At 40.9% G+C, this 26,842-nt stretch overlaps 1 protein-coding gene across 2 annotated transcripts in view; it reads left to right on the top strand.

Moving 5' to 3' along the window:
- The first annotated feature begins 1,463 nt into the window (after positions 1-1,463).
- tmem94 (transmembrane protein 94) overlaps positions 1,464-26,842 on the top strand; it is a 51,102-nt gene continuing 25,723 nt past the window's right edge. For both annotated transcript variants that reach the window (XM_050059987.1, XM_050059986.1), the window contains exons 1-6: positions 1,464-1,585; positions 4,613-5,031; positions 15,233-15,352; positions 17,607-17,734; positions 18,729-18,865; positions 20,698-20,903. In XM_050059987.1, coding sequence (XP_049915944.1) covers positions 5,008-5,031; positions 15,233-15,352; positions 17,607-17,734; positions 18,729-18,865; positions 20,698-20,903 — 615 coding nt within the window. In that variant the 5' untranslated portion in view covers positions 1,464-1,585; positions 4,613-5,007. The remainder of the gene's footprint in view (positions 1,586-4,612; positions 5,032-15,232; positions 15,353-17,606; positions 17,735-18,728; positions 18,866-20,697; positions 20,904-26,842) is intronic.

Raw genomic sequence — 26,842 nt, 5'->3', positions numbered from 1 at the left:
GTGTTCCTATTTTTAATGACTTCCAATGCTTAATGCTTTTTTTGTTTGTTCTGAATATGTGAAGCACTTTGTGTTACATTGCGATGTATGAAAAGTGCTATACAAATAAAGTTTGATTGATTGACTGATTGATAAAGGCTCTGTACAGGCCAGGTCAATTTCTTTAACATCAAGTGGTAAAACCATTTCTTTATGGAGCTGGCTTTGTACATGGGGCATTGTCATGCTGAACCATGAATACAAACTGTTGACAGCACACAAATTGCATGTTGTGGCAAAATAATAGTCCCCTAGTCCAAACCATGAAAAACAGACCCAGAACAAAATAGATGGAAATTTCATATTCAAATATAATGCATACTGTACATGTTGTATATTGCGCCTGTTTAATGCAACACATTTGTTGTAATAGTCAAATATGAGTAGTTATTCAAATATTTTCAAATTGTGAGTCTCAAGGGCATCACAGTGTCAGCAGTTTGTTTGCACCCTCCTGGGAACTTCTGCCTCCCCCTCCAGTTTTCTATGCAGCAGCAGTGAGTGCTCTCTGGAGTTGTGCCACATAGAGGCTGACAGTATCAACTGCCTGCAGTCCCTGTCAAACACAGAGACTTCAAAGCTGCAGTTTATTTTCATTTCCTTTGAATAGGATTTACTCCCGTACATTTTAACTTGCTGTTAAAAAGTAAGGAAGCTGGTTAAAAACCGGATTTTGACAGTCTAGCATACATTAACTGGTGCTCTTTACCTTTCCTCCCTGCAGATTTGGGCAGTATTCCACAATAAGCAGTGTTGGAAGACATATTCAGACCTTTTACTTGAATAAAAATAGCAATACAGTTGTGTTAAAGTACTCAAATACAAGCAAAAGTCCTGGAATCAATATATTACTTCAGTAAAAGTACAAATGTGACACTGACTGGAAACAGTATATTTTCATATCTTAACTCATACAGTTTTTACTTGTAGTGCTGCATTCACGTGAAATGGGACAATATATATAAAAAACAGGTTGAACAAGAATTATATTACAGATTACTAGCATTAAACGCTCATCACATACTAAACATAACGTCATCGCATAATTTCTGTTCATTGTGACAGTTTTAATTGTTTATGCTATAAAACGTTGATGAAATGTTGTACGGTGACGTGACAAGCTGCTGGAGATTAACAGACTGTGACAACCTGACACCTACTTTGCAGGTTTAAAGTTCTAACCTGTAATTATTTGTTATGGTAGTGCTCATAATTATTATTTTATTTCATTATATCATCATTTGGTTATTGTCGTAATATCTGTTTTTAACTCAATACGACTTTGAGTGTCATGAATTGGTAGCGTCTCCGAGGTAAAGCTTTGAGGTTTCCTATTTCAAAATAGAACATTAACTATGTTTTGGTCTCAGCAAATCAGAGGATAGACTGCTCTGGCGCCGACCAATTACAACACATCATTCCTTCTTCCATGCAAAACGCTCCCCAACATGGCTGCTGCGGTACCGTAAAGGCTCACAAGTGCATTTGTATCTGAGAGAAAATCGTAATTTTAAAAGGACAACAACGACGACCTTAAAATTACGGGGTGAGTTTGCAGACCAATACTGTACATTTACTGGCTGGGTTGTTACAGAAAATACTGCAACAGCGTAAAGTCAAGTTAGGTCGAATCCTCTGTTGTGTTAGCATATGCCTTTCACATCAAGGAAAGAGGACGTCTAACGTTAGCCGGGCTGCCAGCCATTCTGTATGGAGAGGACGCTAACAAACTCTTTAACGCTAAATGTTTTTAGCATTGAGGTTCCACTCATAGCAAACATGTTTTACGATATGTTGTCAAATTAAGGATACAGACTTAAGGACGTCACACCCAGGCGGCAAGAGCTGTCGTTTCAGACCTTTGAGGCAACTTTAGCGTTGATGTTTTGCTCCACTTGTAATTTCATACACAGTAACAACGTAACGTTAATTAGCGGGCTGTTTCGTCAGTGTGAGCAGTTGGAATCTTGTAATTTTTAGCCTAACGTCAGTGCATGAACATTAGCAACTTAAGGGGGAACACCACCTAAATTCAGAATTAAATATGTTATTTCTCTGGCCCAGGAAAGTTCAATCAATATTGGTCAACATGAGCTACTCTCTCTCAAAGCCAGAAACCAGAGGTGAGGTTCAAACCTGTGATGTCATCAAATATAAAGTCTGGAGCTGCTCTATAGACAGATGAATGGGAGACTGAATGTTGTTTTCTTTGTTATCTAAATGAGCTTTATTCTTATGGTAGTGTTCTCAGCTCTGAAACAGAAAATGTACCCATTAACTCAGAACATTACCCTGGGTGCTCTCAGTGTCATGTAGAACATCTTTCACCATTCATTGTCTATGGAGCTGCTCCAGATTTTATACCCTATGACAGGGATACTCAACTTACTTTGCCCATGGGTGACTTTTGAAAAATGACAGGAGGCCAGGGGCCAAAGGCAGCGGTGCCACCGAGATCAGGGCTCTCCCCTGGCACCTATTTTGATCAACAAGCTCTATTTAAATGTTTTTTTTTATATAGGAATTCACGTCATAGGTATTGGCAGATTACAGCTTTAGAAAGAAATATCAGAATCAGCCTAAAATTAACATTTTTGCTGATCTCACAGGCCAGTGAGATGACGTTTTAATTATGCAACTTCAATTAGTTTTAATAGGTCAGATTTGCCCTGGTTTTGGCTGTTGTCAGGACTGTCTTAGGAAGACCATCATCCAAGCCCGTTAAAGATTTTCATTGAAAATGTTTCATAAAAATAAGTATGGCATGTTTTACATGTAACCTGAGTTTAAGTAGTTTTATTTTTTTTCCCAGTGTACAATTTGAAAAGTAATGTATTTTATGTCTGCATCTGCTACAAGGGCTATCACAATAAAAGTAGGCATAATGATATGTCAGTGCCACTACAGGACAGACTTGATGCTCTCTGCAATTGGGTGGAAAACATATGTGCATTTATTGGTATCAGCATCGGCATTTGGCCAAAATGAGTTTGAAAATATCTGCATATCGGATATCGACAAAAATCCATTATCAGGCATCCCTACATTTTTATGCACTCTTGTGCACTCTGCAACCATATTTAAATTAAAATGCTCTGCCTGCACTCTTACAGTCTGCTGAGTCTATGGTTTCTTTTAAAAGCCAGCTTAAGTCACACCTGTTTAGAAAGGCATTTGGGTAAACTGTATGCATTTGCTCTGTATTTTCATTATTTTGGGTATTCTTGTTATGTACTGTTTTTTTAAATTATGTATTGTCCAAACAGTTTTGCACTTTTAATTACGTGTTCCGGGTAGTCACTTTATCTTCTGTGTTTTATTCTTTGATATTGTTACCTGCCCTTTAAAAGCACTTTGTTACCTTTGTCTGTGAAAAACGCTAACCTATATAAATACATTTTACTTACTTAAAAGTACAAAAAAAAACCTGTCTATTGTCATAGACCAGGGGAAAAACATGTATGAATTTTGAAAAAAGGCGTAGCTCCCCTTAAACTTCAATGCCACAATTTTAAATGATGTATCACGTTTCTGACATCAGCTAAAGGCAACATCTACACTTTCTCCCAGCACTGCGGTCTGCAGGGTGAAAGTGTAGAAATCAATCTAAAGTCGTTGAGCTCGTCTGACGAGGATTAACTCACTATATTTACTTAGCTAGTAGTAGACTTATTTGGGATTGTATCTCACCCACGCAGTAATTGGGTGGCAGTTCTAAACAGGGATAGTAGTAGCGGTAACATTTGTTGTCAGAACTGGAAACACCTGCTTTGGCACCACATAGTTATTCCAGGTTCAGGTATTCCAGGTAAAGGGAGAATTAAGCTGAGGATAAGAAGCATCCCAAACTGAAAGTTATGCCATTTCCTGTCAGTGAGCATGTCACTTCAGGTGACTTTAAAACCTTGATTGGCCCTTTTACTGAAAACATTTTGACATGTCACAGTAGGAAAAGCACAGGCCTCATTAACAAAATGAATCACAGCTGAGTTCTATTTATCTGCTTCAGTTTGAGAGTCCTGCTATCACACTGTCATGACCTACTCAGACACTTGAATCCTGTTTGACTTTGCACTACCTCCACTTCTGAGTGTATTGGGTTTAATCTTACTCGAACAGTCTTACTTTATAGTCAGTACCCCCTCTCACCTTTCAGTTTGTCTGGCTCTTTTCTCTTCTGTTTGGCTGAGCGCTGTCAACTGTTTGCCAATGGAGACTGCTGACTCTGGAGTTCATTTGGGTTTTTGTGCCAGAGGAAGCTGCTTATGTGGTCAGAGTGAGTGGTGAGCCTGGTGTCAGTAGATTCAGGGCCTTGGTCTGCTTTTCAATAGAGCTATTATGCTAACATCTGGGTGCCTTTGCTGTAGCCCCAACACCATACAACATGAGCATTGAAGCTAACCACGCAGCTTGAACTAATGTGGAAATAGCAAAGCCTGCCAACCATGATGGTTTTTAAAAACTAATGTCTGAATTTAACCTGGTCTACATTTGTGCAGTGTAGGTCAACTATGTGTCATTCCAGTTTGACTTGCTTTTTAACTGATTCTTGTACTTTGTCATTCATCTACAGACCTCTACATGAATGTTAAGAAGAGGATCCCTGTGCTGCACCTGAGCAGCAATTAAATCTCCATACAAAACCCCAAATCCCACAGTTACCCGCTTCTCTCTGCTGGTCCCTGCAGGTGTGGGCGTGCCTCCTGCCACACTGGCAGAAGAGGTGGGGCAGGAGGTGTTGCCAGGTGGGGGACCAAGGCTACACCTGCCTGCCTTCTACATCTTCCTCCGTCCAAATCTGAATTACTTCATCTGCAGCTTCCGCAGCCAGCGGGCTGAGAACAATCCGGCCGAGAACCTCCGGTGTGCGGCGTCCACATTCGGACATTGCAGAGCAGCACTGACAAGGCTCTGCTGGGTGCCATTGGCTGGTTGAGGAGCGGAGCATGTTGAGTGGCTGTGGTTGCCATGGAGCAGCAGGATAAGAAGCAGGTGAGTTTGGTGGCTTAGCTCAGCATCTGCCTATGCTATCTAACTGTCCCTGAGGTGGAGAGCTGTTTACTGAGCAGATAGGACCCCTGGGATTTAGACTGCTCTGAGGGAAGTGCTTAGCTATGCTGCAGTGTCTCCTAGCAGAGGTTCATGCCCGAGTTTTTTGTGGTACTCTTCAGGGAAACATTAGCTTAATTTCTGAAAGAGCAGTTGTGTAAACAGGAATATTGCCTAAAGGCCCCTTTACATTGTGATTTGGGACACTGGCATTGAGCGCTGGCAATCGTGAAAGTAGAGCTGCAAAAATAAGTCGGTTCATAAAGAGAATATGAATTGAAAACTATTCTAATAATTGATTAGTTGTTTTTTATATATTTTTTCAGCTGTTTTTGTCATATGTGGCATTAAATTGAATATTGTCAGGCCCTGTGTCCACTAAAGTGTGTTTTCCCAGTCCCAAAAAGCTTTGATCTGTTAGTTGGACAAAACAAGACTATTGACCATTTCATAGGTTATACAGTTTGACCCACGTGAGAGAAAAACCTAATTGTCCACCGGAAATGGTCTTAGATTCCACTGTGAGACACATACACTGATGGACACCAAAGACCTGCATTGTTTGAGAAGTATCTCACTACTGAAAAGATGGTCTTTTCATAAAACTGAGCTGTTTATGAAGTAGAAAGACACGATTACAATGGACCAATAAAGGCTTCCACTGGTGGGTGACGTTATGTGAACATGTCTGTTTGACACAATGGCTGCTGACTGGCAACAAACAATCTCATAATACAGTTAGCTAAAACATGTTTCTGAAAACATTTACGGCGAGAAATAGACAACGCAGTAACAGAATCTTGGTTATGGGTATGGTGCGTACTTCCTGTTCACAAAAGAGGACACTAAAATATGTTTCTAAAGAACATTTTAGGCGAGAAAGGGGCAGTGCAGTAACAGAATCTTTGTTTATATTTTATTAGCATTGCCTAGTTTTAGGGTTTGATCAGAGTTTAGTCTGAGTTTGAGAGGGGAAGAGAGAGGCAGGTCTGTGTCAGTGGTGGCAGCATGGGTGGTGAGCTATATGAAAATGAGGAAGTACAGCCTGTCGTTCAAGCAACAGCCGAAGAGTGGCTTGGGGGGGGGAGGAGATCTAGGTACTAGATGGAGGGAAGTTTACAACAGTTAATTTACACACATCACCCACATTGTTATGATACAAAGCTAGTTGAAAGTCGGTGAAGTGTCCTTTCAAATGTCCTCTCAGTGTCACTGATTATGGACCAAATTTTGCAATGTAACTTCCTCTACAGTTCACTTCTGTTAGCTATAACAGTGTGATCTTCATACCTGCCAACACTGGGCTGTAAAAAAAGAGGAAGATTTTCTGTGGTATTGAAAATTAGCCTACCCTCAATGCCCCGGCCCACATATAACCCTACACCACAGATGAATTTGTCCACGTTTTATACATCTGATGAATGTAATGTCTATACCGTCAGGCTGCATTTCTATAAACACATCCAGGTGCTGCCTCACAGTCCCACGATAGACAAGCCTACGACTACCATGAAGACCAGCAATGCGCCATTGATTCACCTCACTCATTAACACTCACATCAAACATACAAGTGACTCTGTCTCACACACGCAGCACGAGAGAGAGAGGGCAGTGTCAAGGCAGAGGGCAGCGGGCAGGGTTGATGTGATGGTTGCAGGGTTGCCGACATCTTCCACGATGTTGACTGGCGTGCACTCATTTCCCACCCATTGAGCAAGTGCTGTAGTTACCTTCTCTGATTTAGTTTCATCCACAGGTCTGTGTCAATTCACACACTAGAAAATAGTGAATTGCGGGCTTTGGCGATGGGGTTGCCTGTTGACATCGGTTTGATCAGCTGCAGCTGTGTACTTAGCTTGTAAGTGGTAGCTCAAACTTTAAGTACATCTGTGATATTTTAATTTGGTTTAACATAAAGTGCATATTACTTTTGACTGGTCAACTGAGCTGTCTGGGAGTTTTCAAAAAAAAAGGAGCCATTCAAAAACGCAGTGGTGTCATTATTTCCTATCACTGCTGCACAGGAAGCAGGAGGCCGCTGCAGGGGTTTGACTGGGGTGTGTCAAAGGGACAACATAAAAGCATGCGATTAACATGACTTAAAAAAAAAAAAAAACCTGTTAAGTATGGACCTTAATTGCAGTGCGATTAACGCGCTAACCCTGACAGCCCTACTTTTTTTGGCCCACATTGTGAAAAACAGCATCACTTCACATTCTTTCATATCGACTTTCCCACTTGAATTCTCGCTGTCCTTGATCACTTTCGGTCATTGGAGTTAAAGCCATCTGAAGGGTCAAATGATCAAACCTGTTAAGTTAAACATAGATGCGTAGGAGAGGCATTTCACAACTGAGCAGTGGGAACAAAAACGTGCCCGCTGCTGACCTATTGCTCAAGAGGCTCAAAGAAACGCTTTCTACCTCTTCTATCTCAGTGTTTCCACCTATGTGTGCTGTGTTGTGTTATATAATCATTACCTCATAAGGGTACAGTCAGAAGCATGTAGCTGCCCTCCCTTTAAAGGACACATGAATGTCCTGGAAGTCTTAGGGGTAGAGTCGACCTTTCTTTTTACACATATGATGTACATAACATAGTGTTGATTGACACAGTGAATGTACCAGTTTGAATTCATATTTGTATTTATGGTGAGATGAATAATTTGTAATTGAAGCGTGAAGAACAACTGTTCTCGTAATTTAATTGGAAAAGCATTGGACTAACGATGCCTTCAAGTGGTTCTTGTTTACTGGGTTAGAGAGAGGACTCTGACACTGTATCATGATTTACTACTTTTCTGATAACCCCAAACTGACAAGTTGTGATACACACTGATAGTTTTAAAAGATTGTCTATTGATTGCATGGCGATTGTTTGAGAGTTGCTTTCAGGTAAGTTCAGGAGAGGCATCTGTTTATTATCTCTTTCTTCTTGTTGAACTGAAATTTGATTTCTACTCTCATTATGTGTTAGGCAATGTATACTATATTCCTATATAATCTGTTATAGCCAATTATTAAAGGGTAAGTTGGTATTTCCCAACTGGGACTCTGTTTTCCCATGTTTTGTCTAAGTGTCTAATGGGAACAATTTAAAACAATTTTTTCAGCACTGAGGGAGAGTGCTGCAGCTTGTAGCAATGAAACAGGCTGCAGTTTAACCACTCGTGGCATGTTCGCACCGTCAGTTTAGTACACTAAAAGTGTTTTTGTCACTGACAGACTCATGTTGTTATTCTAAGTGTCTGATAACAGTATGGAAAGGACCCCTTCATAGAGAGACCATTTTTAAAGAGAAAGATCCATTTTGTTAGAAACAGCCCCAAAATCACCATTGCGAAACCTGCCAGACTTAAGTTATTTAAACAGTAACTTCAACATGTATAGTTGGGGTGGAAATCACCAGAGGCCAAATTTTATTATACTATCACCATATTTAAGTCATCATGATGTCAATCATTTATATGATAAAAATATCTGTACTCGGCGTGGTGTATCAGTACAATACTGTCATGTAAAATTTTGCGATACTGTGCCTGTTAAGAGTTTATTTCAACCAAACTAGTCTGAGTGGGCGGAAGTTCGCTGCAGAGATCAGCCTCTCATTGGGCGGAACGAGCCACCCGCTGAAGTCCTGCCCTACCACTTCTGGTTGTGTAGCAGTTTTCAACCGTTTTCAACACGTCCTTTACTAACTTTTGCGGTGTTTGATCTTGCGGGGATATAGCCATTTTTCTGCCATGGTTCGCGTCCTGTAGGTGATATTTTTGTGGGCGTGTTACACCAAAACCTGTTTCCCCCCGGCAATATTTTTGCAAGCGCACCGTTGCTGTGGCACCGCCCAGAACGATTGTGATTGGTTGAAAGAAGTACAAGCAGCCGGGGCGTTTTTTTCTGCAATCTCAAAGTGAGAGTCGGCCCAGCCAGACCTTTCTTTTCTTGAGAAAGGTCTGGTGAGCGAGACTACAACCAAACCAGAGTTGGTAATTGTTCAAACCACAGAATGTATATAGATATAAAAAAAGATGAAGCCTCTCCACTCACTCCCTCTGCACAAAAATGGAGACAAAATCTCCCGGATATGGCTGCTGCAATCTTTCGCCGGTGAAGTCATCTAGAGCCAGTGTCTACGCAGTAGCAATCTCTGCTGGTATCTAGTTCCTGCACATTTACCTGCCCTGCCAGTTGTGAACAGCGCCATTGATAGCAAGCACACTGATTGGCACACTTAACTATCAATCATGAGCCTAATCCCCCTTGCTTTTTAACATCAACGTTCTAGTTATAACCAAACTTATCAGAAAAATAAACACCAACATCAGAGTGAAAAGAACTACCTAAAATGATAGAAGCTATCTTTGGAAAAAAATTATTTGATGTGTACATTGAGTTTTTAATTTGACCCATGTCCCATCTGCTGCCGCCAAACAATCCCGAGCAGTGCCGTTGATCATGAAGCACTGTTTGGCAAACACACCTGTCAATCATGACATTAAACCACAGATGCAAATTAGCTATTCAGCTAACTCTGGTATAGAACCTGTTCTGTACATGGTCCCTGTCAACTAAACCCCCTTTTTTATAGCATCAAATTACTGATTAAAACCAAACTTATTAGAAAAATGAACACTTGAACAATCATCAGTGTGATAAGAACTTACTAAAAATTTATTGCCGTTTTAGTTTTGCCCATGTCCCGTCTGCGAACGTGGAGCGGGTGGGGTTTATGACCTGTGCTGCAGCCGGCCACCAGGGGCGAACGACAAGTTTTGGCTTCATGTTTTGGGAGTTGATATGTTGGCCATCTTTATTACAGTCTGTGGTTGAAACAGTGGAAGGACGGGCCAAGATGGAGGGTTACTTTTTTCCGTCAACTTTAAATCAAGCGTATTTTACAATGATCATTAATACAGTCTGGCAGTAGGGATTTTGAGGCTGGTTCTGGTACTGGAAAAAAGATCTTATACTTTAACAAAGAAGTTAGTCGCTTAGACACAAAAACATGGGAAACAGGGTTCAGGCTCAAAAATACTGACCTTAATTGGTTTCAGCTTCTCAAAAGTTTCAACTGGCTTTTTGTCTTTGCCTTATATTATAGTAAATTGAATATCTTTGGGTTTAAGTATGTTGGTCAGAAAAAACAGGCCTCTAATGTATATTTTTCATCATTTTAAGTTCTTATTTATTAGTAAGTTTTTATTTTAAGTGCCTGCCGTTCACACAGATTTTGCCCCAATCAAATCACAGCATCACCCAGTACACACATTTTATCCCTCCTGGAAAAAACTACTGGAGGTGTCAATATGAGGAAAAAAAGGATTTATTATAATTAAATTGTGACCAAATAAATGCTGGCTACGCTTTTTTAAAACTATGCCTTGCTAAAACTAACGTTGTCTAATACAACAGTTTTACAATAAATCCTCCCTTCATGAGGGTTAGAATGTTTTGTTTTTGTTGAGAGAGTTATGGATTCATTGTTGATCATTTTAAAGGCTGCAGTTTGTGCAGCGTTGCCCTGTTGACATGAAGCTGTAGATGTTATGATTAGTAATTTTATGAACACTCAAAAGACTTCCTGTCCATGTTGGCTTAATTCCAATTCTAATTGTGGTTGGGATTTTTTTTGTTGTACCTTCTCTACCATTTCTCTCTATAGCTTCTCTGTGTGCATCCCTGCATCATTGCAAAATATGCAAAGCCGGCAAGAGTGAAAAATAGGGTAACCAGGGTTATACAGGGCTGGCTGGCATTGTTCCTCACATCAAAAGAGCCCCCCCTCCCCACTATGTCTGGCCTCTCTCAGCCCACCCTTTCCCTCTCTGTAGTCGGGGTTTTGTTGCTTAGTTTCCCAGCCAGCTGCTGAACTGAATTGAACTGAATGAGGCTCGGTTCATGCCAGAAAGGCACCCAGACTTGGTGTTTTTGAATTAAAGTCCAGCTGGCAGCGTGTTCTGATGCTGGGCTCTGTTGTCTGCAGCTCAGTGACGAGGGAAATTTGGGTGAGGTTTTGCAGCATCTCCAGTTCTCTCCTGACTGTAGACATGAGCAGGCTCCGGTTAGGACTTCATTCACATCTTGACAACTAGTTTCTGAAACGTAATGATTCTCATCACGTAGCTCGGCTGTCGTTGGATATTGCCCTTGTAGCTCAGCAGCAGTGATACAGATTTTAGTGAAGCAGAGCAGGCAGAGCAGGGCCGTCATGGTGTTGAAGATAAGAGAGGGGATCTTCCTCAGGAAGAAGAGCAGTGTAAGTTGTCTTGCTCGTTTCTGTCTGTCTGTCTGTCTGCCTGTCTGTAGTGGAACACAGTCTCCTCAGTGAAGGCTAAACAAATGTAACAATCCTGTCAGTTGCTTGTTTGGGTGAGTGACAGTGTCTGTCAGATATGGCAAAGCTTTTACTGTCAGTATTAGTGTTTGCACGTTGATGTAATGCTCTTGATTTGTTAGTGGGCATCCATGGTCAATCTAGATCCTTCCCAGGTTGTAGGCATGCTCTGCTTTACTAAGGCTGTCTCTGCGTGCTTACGTCTGTCTGGAGGATTTTTGTTGAGGCTTTGTTACTCTGGGGAAATGGGAAGATATTTATAGCTTGCCTGTGTGGGATGTAGAGCCTGAAAGCTGAACCCTGTGTGTGTGTGCGTGTGAGTTTTCATATTTGTGTAAGTCTTTCTGTTTGCGTATGTGCAGTCCTTTGCAGACACACACATCCTCACAGTGACATGGAGAGTGGGAAAGGTTGCTTTCCCACTAACATTACACATGACACTGTTTCCCTCTCTATTATAATCACATTCTTTTCTTTTCTTATGTAGTAGGAAGTAGGCATGTCGCAATATCAGAAATTTGTTCATTAAATTAAATTAAATTTTATGATGATCCGCCTGGAACACAAAGTACAGGTTTTTGTGAGTTAATGATTTTGATATATTTTCACATGGCCTACAGCATATTAACATTTCTCCTCCATTGTTGTTGCATTAGTTGTGTGTGGCAGGCTATTTGTCCCACCCCTCCTCCACCGTTATTGGACGACTGGGTAAAAAGAGACAGTGACAAGTGCAAGGTTTGAGCCAGTGTAAAATTTTTACAACTGGTCTGATATTAGACCCGGACAGGTATACTGAATTTTCCGCACATGACTCAGCAGTCGCTCCTGAGTTGGAACATAATGTCCTGACAGTAAATGAGCGGCTGACGATTATAACGTTGCATCACATAACCTCAGAGCTCTCTGTCCACACTGAATACGTTGAATATTGTCACGTCATGTAACCAAACCATGAAGGCTTATCAGCTGTGTACTTGAGATCAGACTAGAGGTGTAACTATTTAAAAGATGGGTGAGTACTTGCTTTCTTCCTACATTTGTAACGTTTCCGTATTTCCAGTAAATATCACAATGTAAAACGTGTGTTTTCTGTTTTAGAAAGTAACATTACAAATGCAGGAAGTACTTCCCCATCTTTTCAGATGTTACGTCTCTAGTCTGATCTCAAGCACACAGCTGATAGGCCTATGTGGTTTGTCAACATGACTTGACAAAAGTGCCCATTTAGGCTTGCAATGCGGGGCATACTCCGGGCACAGACCAACAAAGATGAGTGAAACTCGATTGTTAATTGCACTGAGTCTTCAAGTTTGCTTCTGCAGCAGCTGCTCCTCTATGGATCTGATCTGATTGGATCTGTTATCCACTGCGCGATTAAAACTCCACAAACTGCAGCATGAGGAGTTCCGAGTGTGCTGTATTCACGGAGCCGCAACCCTTCGGGCCCTAGGCCTTTCTGGGGTATTTTTCCTGCCTTTACTTTTAAGCTCATATCACAGTCATTATAAAGGATGCCCATATACATGTCCTTCTATGTGCCTGTATTTTATATTAATTTTCATATCAATAAAAAAAATAAATCCATGTTACTAAATTCTTACATTTCTACATGTATCTCAGCATAGCAAGTTGGAAGTTGACATATTCTGCCATATATGAAGAGGGGAGACTCTCTGGAATCTGGTAATATAAGAACCATGATGGTGGGACATTCTGTCACTTCACAGCTGTCCAAAACATGTGGTTTGTGCCAGGCGGACGTGATTGACAGTATTTTTTCATTATTGCAAGAAATTCTATTGACTCATTCACAAGTCAAAAACTGAAGGAAACATGCAATAATTACATCTAAGATAATAGAAAAATTGTAATAATATTATTCCTCACTATATGAAGTGACTGATAACAAGATCTGTATAATGGATTGTAAAGAAATTCATCAGGTTTTTATTTTGTAGCCAATTGATCTGGATTTATAGCATGATGGGATGACAGCACAGTGATGTGTGGTATCAGTGGAAAGCTCTGGTCCTGCGCTTTCATGTGATATGCATGGCATTTCTGTGCGAGCCTGCATTCGCGAGTAATCCATCCAAGAGTAATGTGTGTGCAAAGCTGCATGAAAGCTTTGTTATACATAATTTTAGTGTAACTTTATCATTGTTTTTCGCTGTGAAAACATTGGACTACTGACAAGTGCTTGTCGGAAAGCTACGACTCCGCTGTTTCACGTGATATGCGTGGCTATGACGCACGGTTGCGGAGAAAATCAATAAAGAACAGGTGTGAATTTGGATGCACTGTGCGTCGTTCGGGCCCATAGGGTTAATACAATACCTCTGGGTCGAAAATCTGTTGGTGGATCTGTTTGCCTTATAGCTTTGGTACTTTTGATACTACCAAATGTATAATTTATGGAGATTGTATCATTTTAAAAATTGCTATCACAAAAAGTGTTGACGTTTTGTTGCTTTTGACAACCTAAGTTGTGACAGTTGATTGTGCTGCAAGAAGCTTGTAATCGTTTATTGCGAAGTTAGAGAAGGTAACATCAGACCTGTAAGATACACTGTCACTGCTAGCTACTGTATCCAGGAAGCTTATCAGCCCTTAAGGGTCAAGTGTAAAACATAGGAAAACTTAAATTAACTTACATATATTTATAACTTCTAATTGGTTAATATATCCATTTTGTACTGTTTACATCCAGGTTGTGTTTATTTATACTTTCGGAAATTATTTTTCTATACAGCTGGGATGTAGTGAAAAAATGTGATATAATAACGAATACTTTAGGTTTGTATCATCCCTACTGTTTTTTCAGACTTTCATACAGTGGAACAGCAATTAAGGCCCAGACACACCAAACTGACATCAAAAAGCTAGCGCTCACTGTTGTGTCGCCAAACGACGCCTGTGTCTCGGCAAAAAAGTTGAACTAAGCACACCACAAAGACTGCAGCAAACAGCCAACCAGCAAGTACTTTATGTGCCTGCATGAAAGGAAATAACTCTTCATACCTAACCTACAGACAGCGGTAGTCTGTATTCGTCACTCAAGAAGGGAAACTGGAGGACCGACAGGACAGCTTCAAAACACTAATTAGCCGGTTAGCACATAAACAACACAAGCTGATGTTGAAAGAAAGAAGAATATTTAGTGTGCGCCAGTTAACAAAAAAACCTAACAGTTATGAACCATTTCTGCTGACCTCAACAGCTAAAAAGAATAAGCTTACCTAATATGACATGTTTCACGCCCTCTTGACTTTCGTTGTTAGTGTGAGTGATTTCTCTCACTGATGGGCTCTGATGCCTCAGATGCTGATTCACCACACTGAATCGGCCGAAATACAGGCATCAAGGGCCAACTGGTGACAACAGGGTGGGACACACCGCAGAAACTAGGGCCACATAAGCTCACCGACAGCCCGACATTGACCAACTGCTGAACCTTGGCTTGGTGTGTCAGGGCCCTTAAATTGCATTCAACATGGTATTAAAGGTCTTAATAAGTCTTAAATTTAACTTGGTGAACTCTGCAGAAAACCTGAGTACACACACACAGCTCTCACCTCAGTTATGCAAGAATGGCTGTGTCATTGGCTCAGGTCATAGAACAATGCTGTTAAAATTTTATGAAAATTGCTATTGTAAATTATTCAAAGAAATCATCTAATATCAAGTTATTTTGTGCAAATCATGATCATTGTATTGAGCAAAGTACCTGGGCTTATCTTGTCAGCCAAATTGTTCATACCTCATTTTTGTGGGGAGGATAAAGGGTTGTTGTATGTGTTGCTGCAGGAGGAGGATGCTGTGGCTCTGGGCCTGTCGACCGGCCAGGCTCTGGTGAAGCTACGGGACCAGCTCAGCAGCCTGCTGGAGCAGCACCAGAGGGCTGCACGCAGACGAGCCTCTGCACAGGTACACACACACATTTCTACATACACATTCATATCATTGGTTTTCAGTTAAATACAGTCACTCCCTAAACTTAAATCTCTTCAGGGCTCAAAACAGTAACAAGCTGCCAGTTGCCAGTCGCCATTGACAACCATTTTTACACATTGGCAAACCAGTACTTGGCCTTTGGTTGCCATCAGTGTCAGCCACTTTTTAACATATAGAAATAGGGACAGCAAAACATGCACCCCCCAAAAAAAAGTTCTAGTGTTTGTTGCATTAGTGATATTTAAGTCTTGCTGTTAGAGTCAGAACCAGACAGTGCTGGTTACTGATGTGTGCAAAGGCATCTCTTTTGGAGACAATGGCAAAGCATATAGCTTCTTTGCATACGACTTTATGTATTGGCACACTGTGCAGATGGAGGGCAAGGGCTACCAACACTTCAGAAATGACTATGATTTGCGCTGTTTACAGCTGTTCCAATCGATCAAATTGGCAATAACAAGGTCCACTTTAAGTCCCTAAAATAGTAGGACGTATCAGAGAAGCTAAGAAAAAGGTACTAAGAAACAGTAGCAGGTGTGGATCCAAAACCTCCATTTTCAGTCTGGAGGATCGGAGTAAACTAATGTCATACATTAACGTAAAAGTGTTGTTTTAAACACGTCTCAAGTTGGATGCAATTACTACTCACTGTTTTTAGCCACGACTCAGATTTTTAATACCCTTTTACCAGACCTCTGGGAATGGTTCACCTAGTAGGCAAATGTTATCTAAATTAGATACCTTTTAGCCTGACAGAGTTGAAATATGAAGTCCAGTTCAAACCAAAGATTTGTTACGAGATGAAACCATTTTAGAACGTTGCAGAGAAAAGTTGCAGCATTGTGAACAGGTCGGTCTGAGCTCGACTTAAGCCGGCTGCAACTCTGCTGGTCAAATCGCCGGCAGCTGGTTTTAGAATGTAAAGCACGTCACCTGTTTCTACAGCCAATCGGCTGGTAGTGAAGTCCACTGTTCAATTAAAAATGACCACAGACGGTACGTTCACTTGCTGCGGCAGGTTCTCCGTCCCCGCCGAGCGCTCTGTTTCTGTCCTTACAGTGGGTCGCTGCTTCTCGCTGGATGTGTTCATTCATCTCCCACACACACATTCTCATCGACTTATGAATTGACGCTGGTTATTTATATTATTGAGGCGTATTTGTTATAAAAATAATCCATCTGATGCTCGTTTTGTTTCATCACTACCAGAAAGGCAACTACAGCCAGTATCTCACTGTCACTATCCTCATACACATTTTGAGAAGCTACAAAATATATTCAGCCACAAAATAGCCTGAAAAGCTGGAAATGAGAACAGAAGTACAGAGAGTTGTCTAATCTAGTTGCATTGGTGTGAATCAGCAGGTTTTTAGAACATTGCAGAATGGCGCATTGCAAGTAGTTGCTTGTTTCAACTCATCTTATCACAAATCATTGGTCTGAACTGGGCTTAAAAGACAGTTATACACAAATACGTTTACTCACGTGGTTGTTTCAGTCATGGACCAAGCTGCGCACAAAATTATTATAGTCCATTAGACTCTTTTATGCTTTCATTGGCTCACCGTGTAACATCACTACTGTTGGGAGATCTGGAGGATGAGGTCATTTGTAACGATGATCTTGGCAAATCTTTCAAGTTGTGGAAAAAATTACTTTTCTTCATTTTGTATGGATCACATCCAACATGAGTATCAATTTTCTGATGATGCCTGCTGCCTGCAGGTTCATCCAGCCCCGTCATTTAGTCATGTTCATTACAGACATTCTTTTATGTCACATTTTCATTATTAAGTGCAAGAATGGTATCGTATTTACTCAAAGAATACAGTAGAAAAATGGTTCAGAAAAAAAACGGCAACTGTATTTTCTGGTTCGGCAACTAAAAACTAACCCTTGCTTGCCAGCCTGGTTAGTGTTGAGCCCTGACCCAAACATAATATTTATTATTATTAAATCTAACCCTACACCCTCATTAGCTAAACGAGCAAAATAAGAGTTTTGCATCATTACATCCTTGTGAGGATTTCTTGTCCTCCAGAGTGTGAAAACACAAGAACACAAGACACACAGAAAGCAGTGTGTTCCACATGGCCCTGATCCCATCCACTAATAGCTACACATCCTTGATCATTCTTCTAAATATATCCATCACATGTCTAATGCCTTACATAACACACTGCATATTGTTTGGCTTATGCCTTGTTGTTTTGTCATGTTTTCATAGGAGCAGTGGGTGAATAGCTTCCTTTACCATAGCAACCGTCACTCCTGCCTCCATTGGCCGGGAGCTGCCCTCACTCTACTGGTGGTGCTGGGACTCTTCTGTTGCCATGGCAGCCAGCCAAAGGGCAGGTAGGTGCCCTCTTTTAGCTGAACCGTCCTGTTCTGGAACATTAATAATACTGTACGTGCAGCATCAATAAAAATCTTTGGGCAGTCATTTATTATTTATGTCAGGAGAGAACTGTTCTGGATTTGCTCTTATTTCACTTTCGGACATGATTTCTTTCTTCCTAAAGCTTCTGTAACATCTGTGGTCTATGCTAAGACAACTATCAGCGTGTTGAGAAGGCGTTGCACTGTGCACAGTTTCCTCATACCATCATGTCTAAAGCTACATTATACAACAGTTACACCACCATTGTGTCTGAGCCTACGTTATCCAACAGTTACATCACCATTGTTATAAAAGTAAATTCTTTTCAGGGTAAACTAGGCTCAGACAAAATGTGAAAATGTTGAAATTTGTGAAATGCCACATATTAAATTCTGCTGTCAGATAGAAAGAACAGGCGCAGGAGGTCTCTGTCTCTCTCTCTCTCTCTCTCTCTCTCTCTCTCTCTCTCTCTCTCTCTCTCTCTCTCTCAGTCTGGGCATCACTGCTCCTCTACTTTACCACTTAACTTTATTATTCCCATGATAAATAATCAGCATGTCCAGGATGAACAGAAGTGAGAAACTGTAATGAATCACCAGCTACGCAAACACCAGCTGTCGTTGTTCTTGCTGTGTGCCAAAGCAATCTTACACTTGTCTGGACTGCTCTCTTTTCTGTCAAATACCATTTAATTAAATATGTATACTTAGTGACCAGCAGTGACTGAGCCATTAAAACACTAACTTGGTTTGAGTTTGGATACATTTGCTTTATGTGTAAAGGAGATGGTTTCTTAGAGGGAATCAATTTAAACCCCTGTTTTACAATATTTGGTTTAACTTCACATAACTTTTTTTTTTTTTTTTTTAAATACGCAATGCAAGGTACTTTAGAAATGTGTCTCTAATTGTGCTGGACCTGTTGAAGACTGAAATGTTGGACTCTGCTGTCCTCCTTGCATCTCCACAGTTCTGGTATAGAGCTGGTGAACGCTGCAGCCCTCCTTCTTCTCTTCTTGCTAAACCTGCTGCTGGTCAGACGTCAGGAGCGGCTGAAGAGGAGTGAGATGGTCCGCCGTCTCAAGGGCATCATCACACAGCTCAGCGGTGAGTCAGGCTTGTTGACTCAATACTGGAGATATAGAGGAATTATGGAATTTGTACTTCCTGTAAAGGAAAATCCTTGTTTGTCTGCTATGCATCTCTTCTTTATTTAAAGGTCCAGTGTGTAGGATTAAGGGGGATATATTGGCAGAAATGGAATATAAGTATGTTTCTTTAGTGTATTATCAGCTGAAAATAAGGGTTGTTTTTTCAGTGCCTTTGAATGAAATGTTTATATGTACATAAAGACAGGGTCCTCGTTTATGGAGATTGTCATGTTTGCAGCCATGTTTCTACAGTAGCCCAGAACGGACAAATCAAACACTGGCGCTAGATGGGGGATTTACGCCGCTTAAGTTAGAAGCCCCTACGCAATGTGCAGCATTGAAAAAACACTGATTTGTAACATGAAAGTGCTTTATCAAGTGTTTTTACTCGTTTAAATCAGCTGGTTTGTTTGCTCTGGGGGAGAGGAGACCTCTGCAGACAATTCAGCTCACAGTAAAAACCTCCTAAACAATGCACACTGAAGGAATTCTTACCAGGAGAAGTTTCAGCTGGTTGCAATCTGCAGTCTTCACCACTAGATGCCACTAAATCCTCCTAAATCTGACACACTGGAACTGTTGTTGTTGTTATAGAGAGATGCAGGTGATCGGCACATCTGGGTCCTGCCGCAGTGCGCCTCATCATGTTCAGTGTGTTTCCATGAATTCACCTACAACGTCTACCATGTATCTTGTTCTGCATCCTAAGACTGCTTGAAAGCACACTATCACAGTCCTTTTTGGATGCAAAGTTGTATCTTCTGCAGTAGTGAATTTTGATATCCAGCCCTAGTCCTCCTCTATGTGTGTTCTGCAAGGGATTTTGAAATGAATCTGAGCTTGTCCATTTGGTGAAATGGTTGACTGTATAATGCAATATCAACTCTAGGGATGTCTGGGGTCGATATGTGATGGTGGTATCAGGGCTGATCAAGGCAATTTTTGATTGATCGGCATCAGTGAAAGCCAATGCTAGGTGTAACACAGCTCTGGATACAATGATGGATTCAAAATGCTTCACTTCTCTTTGTTTAAACTCTTGAACTTTTTTGTACATGAACAGTGTTGCAAGCAAGTTAACAATGCAGCACGAACAAATAGATTTTTCAGTTTCCAGTCTTTAGCACTAAATGTTTGGACAGTGTGACATAACTCTCACATGTTGTATCTAGAGCACTGATCACATACTGACAGGAATTTAAAGGTGAAGTGTGTAAGATTTAGAGGGATTCAGTGGTATCTAGCAGGGAACTGCAGATTGCAACCAGCTAAAAATTTCTGCCAGCTAGAATTCCTTCAGTGTTCATTGTTCAGGAAGTTTTTATCGGGAGCCGAAATAACCGCAGAGGTCTCTTCCTCTCCTAAAGAAACAGACCCGGCGATTTTAACTGGTAAAGCGTCAAAAAATGCAGTTTCATGTTATAAATCCAATGAAGACCCGCTCCCTATGTAGATATAAACAGCTCATTGTAAGTTAGGGAGAACACAACAATTCAAACTTTCAGGTTGTTATACACTAAAGAAAATAATTACTATATTATATTTAATTTCTGCCAATATATCCCCCTAAATCCTACATGATGGTCTCTTAAGAGATGATGCATCTCATTACAATGTTAAATATTTCCAAACTGACACGAATCAGGTCAAGGAGGGCTCTGCAATTTTCCATACAACATATTTCTTCTTTCTTCATTTATAGGTAATAATTACATGACATTCAGTGACACCATATTCATGCTTGTAATGCTCCCCTCTTCCTCTCTCTAACTGCTACTGTTACTCCAGACTACCTGTCAGGGTGTGTGGGTGATGTGCGATGGTCTCCATCTCTGTACCCTGATCTGTACACACCCTCGTCCCCATCGTGGTCCCTTCACTGGACTTACCGTGACTCCCAGTTGGTTAACCTGCCTGTCAGTCTGCTGGTGGAAGGAGACGTCATCGCTCTGAGACCTGGCCAGGAGGCATTTGCATCCCTCAGAGGCATTAAGGTAAGTCTGTGTTTAGTCATACATACATGCACACATGCTTTGAGAAAGAGAAAGGCAGTAAAATTTGGTACATGAGGAAAATGTACAGAGAGATTTGTATTGGATTAACTGAATTTGATTCTACTACAGCCGCTCACAAGCTCCCTCCTCTGGCACAATGTCAATACACCTCTGGTCATAGTGAGTACATTGAAATTTGATACTCATTGATTTTAATGGCACTTAAAGATTTTCTCAATCCCAAAATGTATACCGACATGACCCTTTTTTGGACTGAGTTGAATTTTGATTTATGAGATCTAAAGCCTATAAATAAAATACCTAAAAACCTTACTGATCTGTTCAGGTAACTTTGTTGTAATTGCAGTATTGTACACTGTTTTTATGCTGTCGCACCAGCACTAGCTGTGGCTGGAGGCGTTGTGTTTTCAGGATGTCCATTTGTCTGTCTGACCATCTGTGCCATTCTTATAGGGCAGGGTATTGTTTAAAAAATTACGACACCAGTTCCAATACCCATAAAGTGATACTGGTTCCAATAGAGTACCTCATTTAATACCTTTAATACTTTTTTTCTACTTCATTCGATACCCATCATGTGAATGGAAGCATTTAGTTGCATTAAACACTTGGTGTGATGGACAGTGATTAAAACCATACAAAAAGTCTTTTTGTTTTCTTAATCTGGGCATAAAAATGACTGAATACAAGTATGGTTTGATGAGGAAGTTTTGATACTTGGTACTGGGTTAGTTTGGTCAATACCTTAAAGGTATCTAGTACTGATTCCCAGCCCTACATTCCCACAGACGTGATATCTCATGAATGCCTTGCGTGTGTTTTTTTAGATTTGGCACAAAAGCATCCACCTGGACTCAAGAATGACTTGATTAGAATTTGGTGGTCATAGGTCAAAGTAGGGATGCATGCGATTGAACATATTAACGATGAAACGTCCGTCCCCTTGCTAGTCGGCACCAGATATATTAATCGGTTAAACCAATTAGTGTTTTATTCATGTACAAGGCCGCTTAACTGTAATGCAGCCGCCTGCCACTAGTGGGTGCTACAGAGCCATCAGACAGCAGTCCCCCTCCCCGCGGTAATGCTCGAGTAGACTGGAGTTTTAAAACAGCATAGTGGTCGACAGGGAAATTAGCCGCCAGGAACATCCCTAGGTCAAAGGTCAAGGGCACTGTGACCTTGTTTGTCTCATTCTTGTGAACGCAATATCTCAAGAACACTGAGGGAATTCCTTTAAATTTGGCACAAACGTTAACTTGGAGTCGAAAATGAACTGATTTGATTTTAGTGGTCAAAGGTCAAGGCCACTGTGACTGTGCATCCATTTAATTCTTGTGAACATGATATCTCAAGAACACCTTGAGGGAATTTTTTCAAATTTGACACAAACGTCACTTGGACTGAAGAATAAACTTTATAGAATTTGATTGTCGAAGGTCAAAGGTTAGGATCAGTGTAACCTCACAAAACATAGTTTTGGCCATAATGCAAAAATTCATATGCTAATTAAAAATGCCACACAAATATCTAATAGGATAAAATAAGGAATTGATGACATTTTACGTCCCAAAAGTCACTGTGACATCATAATGTAATCCAAAAACACTTCTTGGGCCATTATTCAACGTCATATCTGAGGAACAGAAGGGCAGACATTTGGTCAGATACTGAATTGGTGACACTAATCTTAGGTGTCCACCTTGAAACTGTGCTGGTTGTATAGATCTTCTGTTTTGTGGGAGTACAGCTGTGTGTGAAGCACCCTTTAACAGCTTTAGAATTTGTAGCTTTGCAGCAACGTCTATATTTCAAGCTTTGTCTCTCTATTGTTCTCTTTCAGAAGCTGATTGAATTAGATTAGGTTCTGTACTTCTTTGTAAAAAATAGTCTCTAAGTGAAGACAGCATGTTTCTCACTAAATCTATCTTTTGGGAGTTAGGAAATTCAGAGTTATCAGTTATTTGCCCTAGATATTTTTTTGGAATTGATATCAAGGTACCAAATAGAGAACTGGTATTGGTACAGAAAGCCAATATTATGCGGCCAACACAACCCCGTGTTCTAACAGCTGCCACACTAAAAGCAGAAATCATGCTATTCTCTGTCCTGTTAGCACATAAATGCATTAATACTGACTGCTGAGGTAAAGAGTAACATATAAGATAGCTGAATTGTGTCAAAGAATATTTCTTCTGAGCCAGAATCAGTTAAGGTTTATTTCACACAAGATGGTCTACGTCACCATCACAGAAATCTCTTCAAGTGCAATTTGCAATGCTGTACAGCATGTTTGACCTCTGTCTTTGTCACTTAAGCCATGTTATGTTCATCTGAAGCCTGCAGCAGGATGTGGTTTTTGCTGTGTAGCTGCACCGACGTTAGCCCTTTACATCTTAGATGAGTGATTAGTGTGTAGAGATGATCTTTCAAAATGATATTTGTTGGCCATGATAATGGCCATCACATGTCAATGATAACAGAATGATGCTCAGTTATGCGACGCCTGTTATGAATTTTGTGCAACATTCAGTCTCTCTTTCTCTTCTTCTTGCTGTCTCTGTGCGTCACCCATGGAAATAGAATGAATAGAGAGGACCTTGAACTGTTTGCATTGGTCATTTGACTAGTACAGAAGAAAATGGCAATTGTCATTAGTTACAGTGATAACACACAGAGGCAGGTTGCGCCTGAGGTTGCTAAGCGACCATAACCAGCACTGTATCATAGCTTATTTATATGAAATCCTGAGCACTTCCAGGTGCTGTTTGTGTGTAGGCCTATTGTCCAAGGGACAGATATTAAGCTACGTGTTGCCCTGTATTAAAAGGTCAACTTCTCCATATTTATCACAGACTGATATTTACGGATGAAGGGAAAAATCTGTTGGCTGTGATTGGTTGTCACTCGTCACATGACTGAGCTTTATATCTGTCTCACTGACAATGGGCCTACACACAAACAGTGCCTGGAAGAAGATCAGCTCTGCACTCAGGATTTCAGATAAATAGGCCACGATACGGTGCTTGTTAAGGTTGCTTAGCAACTTCAGACGCAACCTGCCTCTGCACTCTCAAAAGTTGGTGCAGAGTAGGCACAAAAGTCGCAGTCAGTGCCCGATCTTGCGTTTTCCAGGTGCTTAAAGACGACGCATGTGCACAGCCCCTAAAAGCTGCATCAGACCCACATTTCTACAGCAATGGGTACGTCACGACGTAACGTAAAGCTGAACAGCACAACAAACCCTAGAGAGCACATGGATGCATCGGCAGAGCACTCAACTATTCTGGTGTTTAGATGCCCTTACACAGGGCTAACCAATTAAAAATTCAACTGGGCTGGATTTTAAAACTAGAAAATGTCCACATCCACACACACATGCAAACAACTCATCTCCTGACATTTTTCAACAGGTTGAATCCTTTGCAACGACATGAGCTGACCTGAGCAGATATGCATGAGTCATTCAGACCACTGCAACTTTTCTCTGTCATGTCCTGAAACCGTTTCGTTGCGTCTGGAATCTTTGGTCTGAACTGGCCTTAAGATGTCAGATATGTTGATCTGCATGCTGATTATCTCTGCAGCTTCTGCCTCTCAGCCGTACACTGAGCAGCTGCTCTCGCTCATTCTTTGGAGGCAGCTACAGTAACGCTACGTCATTTTTCAGCAAACATTACATTAATGGCAACATAAGAAATGGAAGTAACAGTAAGGGTGATATTTAAAAGAAATGGATTACTTATATAATATAACATTACTACTCTACTGGTTGTCTGCCTGTTACCGTTAAACCTCACTTCAGTGACTTTGCCACTTGCAGCAAGTTTATATGACAACATGTGGCTATATCTGTGTTATCCTCATTCCACACACCAGTGTTGATAAACAGGGTATTGATTAAAACTAACCATTTGTAGGAACAAAATGCATCATTACTATATATAGACATGTAATACTCTGCTTCCTGTCTGTGTGTAAGGCTGCATTGTACTTGAAGTTAATTGTGTCCTTGAAGAGATTTTATTTGTGTGAGAAATTTCCTTTTCGAGGCCTTCCTTTTACTCCTTCTCTTCTAACTTTTAATTATATTATGTGACTGAATCTGTTCTTCTTTGTCAGACGTATGGAGGACATTCCAGGTGTCAAAGCTCTGACGTTTCAGCTGAAATAAGATCGACTCTGTTATAACCCTTATTATTCTCTTTTATCGCTTTATTAAATAACATGAAAAACAACTTGATCATTTAACTCTTTATTTGTTCATTTTTCCATGACACGCACATCCACCACACCAATCTAATTTAGATTTATTGATCTCAGTATGTCCTTGTACAAAGTGTCGCTTACTGCCTATACACTTTGGCCATTTTGTGGCCTTTTAAGGGTATTACAACACATGCTTCTCCAATCCATATCTCAGTTAGGGATTTTGCGATGTTGTGATCACCACAGTTAATGCAAATTCAGCCAATCCCCGTCAGTTCTGCATGACCTTGCAATTTTGTTAGATCACTGCAACTTTCCCGCAAATGTGACAATTTAAAACTTTTAAAATCACATTTCATTGTAGAGCTGCGGGCAGCGTTTTGATCTGCTCAGCCCCCCCCCAACCCCCACCCGCACCCCACCGCCTCTCTCTGTCTCTCTCTCTCTCGCTCTCTCTGTCACACACACACACCCACACACACAGTAACAGGGCGGCTAACTGTTAACATCACATGGCTTATGCTATCCAATGAATATAAACAGGTTTAATGACAGAGTTGAGCCATTTTGGTGTTGGTGTGAGATTAACAGCTCTGTGTTGGATGTTAACCACTGCTGCGGGCCTTCTGCCCAAGCAACAAAATATGATGAGTGGTGATGAGATGACGTTATGCTATGTTAGCTCATGCTAACAGGGCAGAGAGCAGTGGCAGTTCTAGGCCAGTTTCAATGGGGGGGCCAAGCTAGGGCCAGTCCTTTTGATACAGAGGCACATACAAGTAGGGTCAAATATCTAAGTCTGGGGCCTCATTTATAAAAGAGTGCTTAGGATTCATACTAGAAGTTGACGTGTGCCCAAAAGCTGAAAATGGTGTGCACCAAAAAATAATCTGATTTATAAAACCGTGCGCACGCACACTTGCACGCAATGTTCTCTTTNATCTAAGTCTGGGGCCTCATTTATAAAAGAGTGCTTAGGATTCATACTAAAAGTTGACGTGTGCCCAAAAGCTGAAAATGGTGTGCGCACACTTGCACGCAATGTTCTCTTTATAAATCACAGACTTCCTGGAGTTGTACGCACCCAGATCCGCCTCATATTCCGTCCTCTACACGCCCTAGTTAACCATAAATGGTCATGCAAATCATCTCATGAATGCGATCTGCATATAAATAAGTCGGCATGCAAGTGTTCTCTCGTTGTGAGTCATGGTGACGGGTGAGAAACGAACCAAAAAACGGAATTTCTCCGAGACTGAGCTAGAGACCCTTTAACGGGAGGTGGAGGACTGAAGAAAGATTTTATTTGGTGGCCACAGCAGCGGGATCACTAATAAAAGAAAGCGAAAAAAAGTGGCAACATATCAACGCTGCTGATGCTGTCAGCTGTGTCTGTGGGACTGTCTGATCTAATGGTAGACCAAATATTACTCCTTTACCAACATGTAGTTAATGTGTTGCTTTTAAATTTGAGGATGTTTGACATTGATGTGCGACATAAAGAATCACATTTATTAAACGTGGAGGGAAAAAGGAGTATGTGCCAGTGCCATCTTGCGCAATTACGCACGGAGTATGTGCCAGTGCCATCTTGCGCAATTACGCACGAGGGTCACCGCAGTATTTATATGTTTATAGCAATTAGTCTGATCAGACACCCGGCCTGAATTACAGCATGAACCAGTGGTATCCCTGTCCCAAAATACAAC

The sequence above is a fragment of the Epinephelus moara genome, chromosome 13, assembly GCF_006386435.1.
Source record: "Epinephelus moara isolate mb chromosome 13, YSFRI_EMoa_1.0, whole genome shotgun sequence".
NCBI classification, from domain to species: Eukaryota; Metazoa; Chordata; class Actinopteri; order Perciformes; family Serranidae; genus Epinephelus; species Epinephelus moara.
This window is presented reverse-complemented; position numbering and strand designations above follow the sequence as displayed.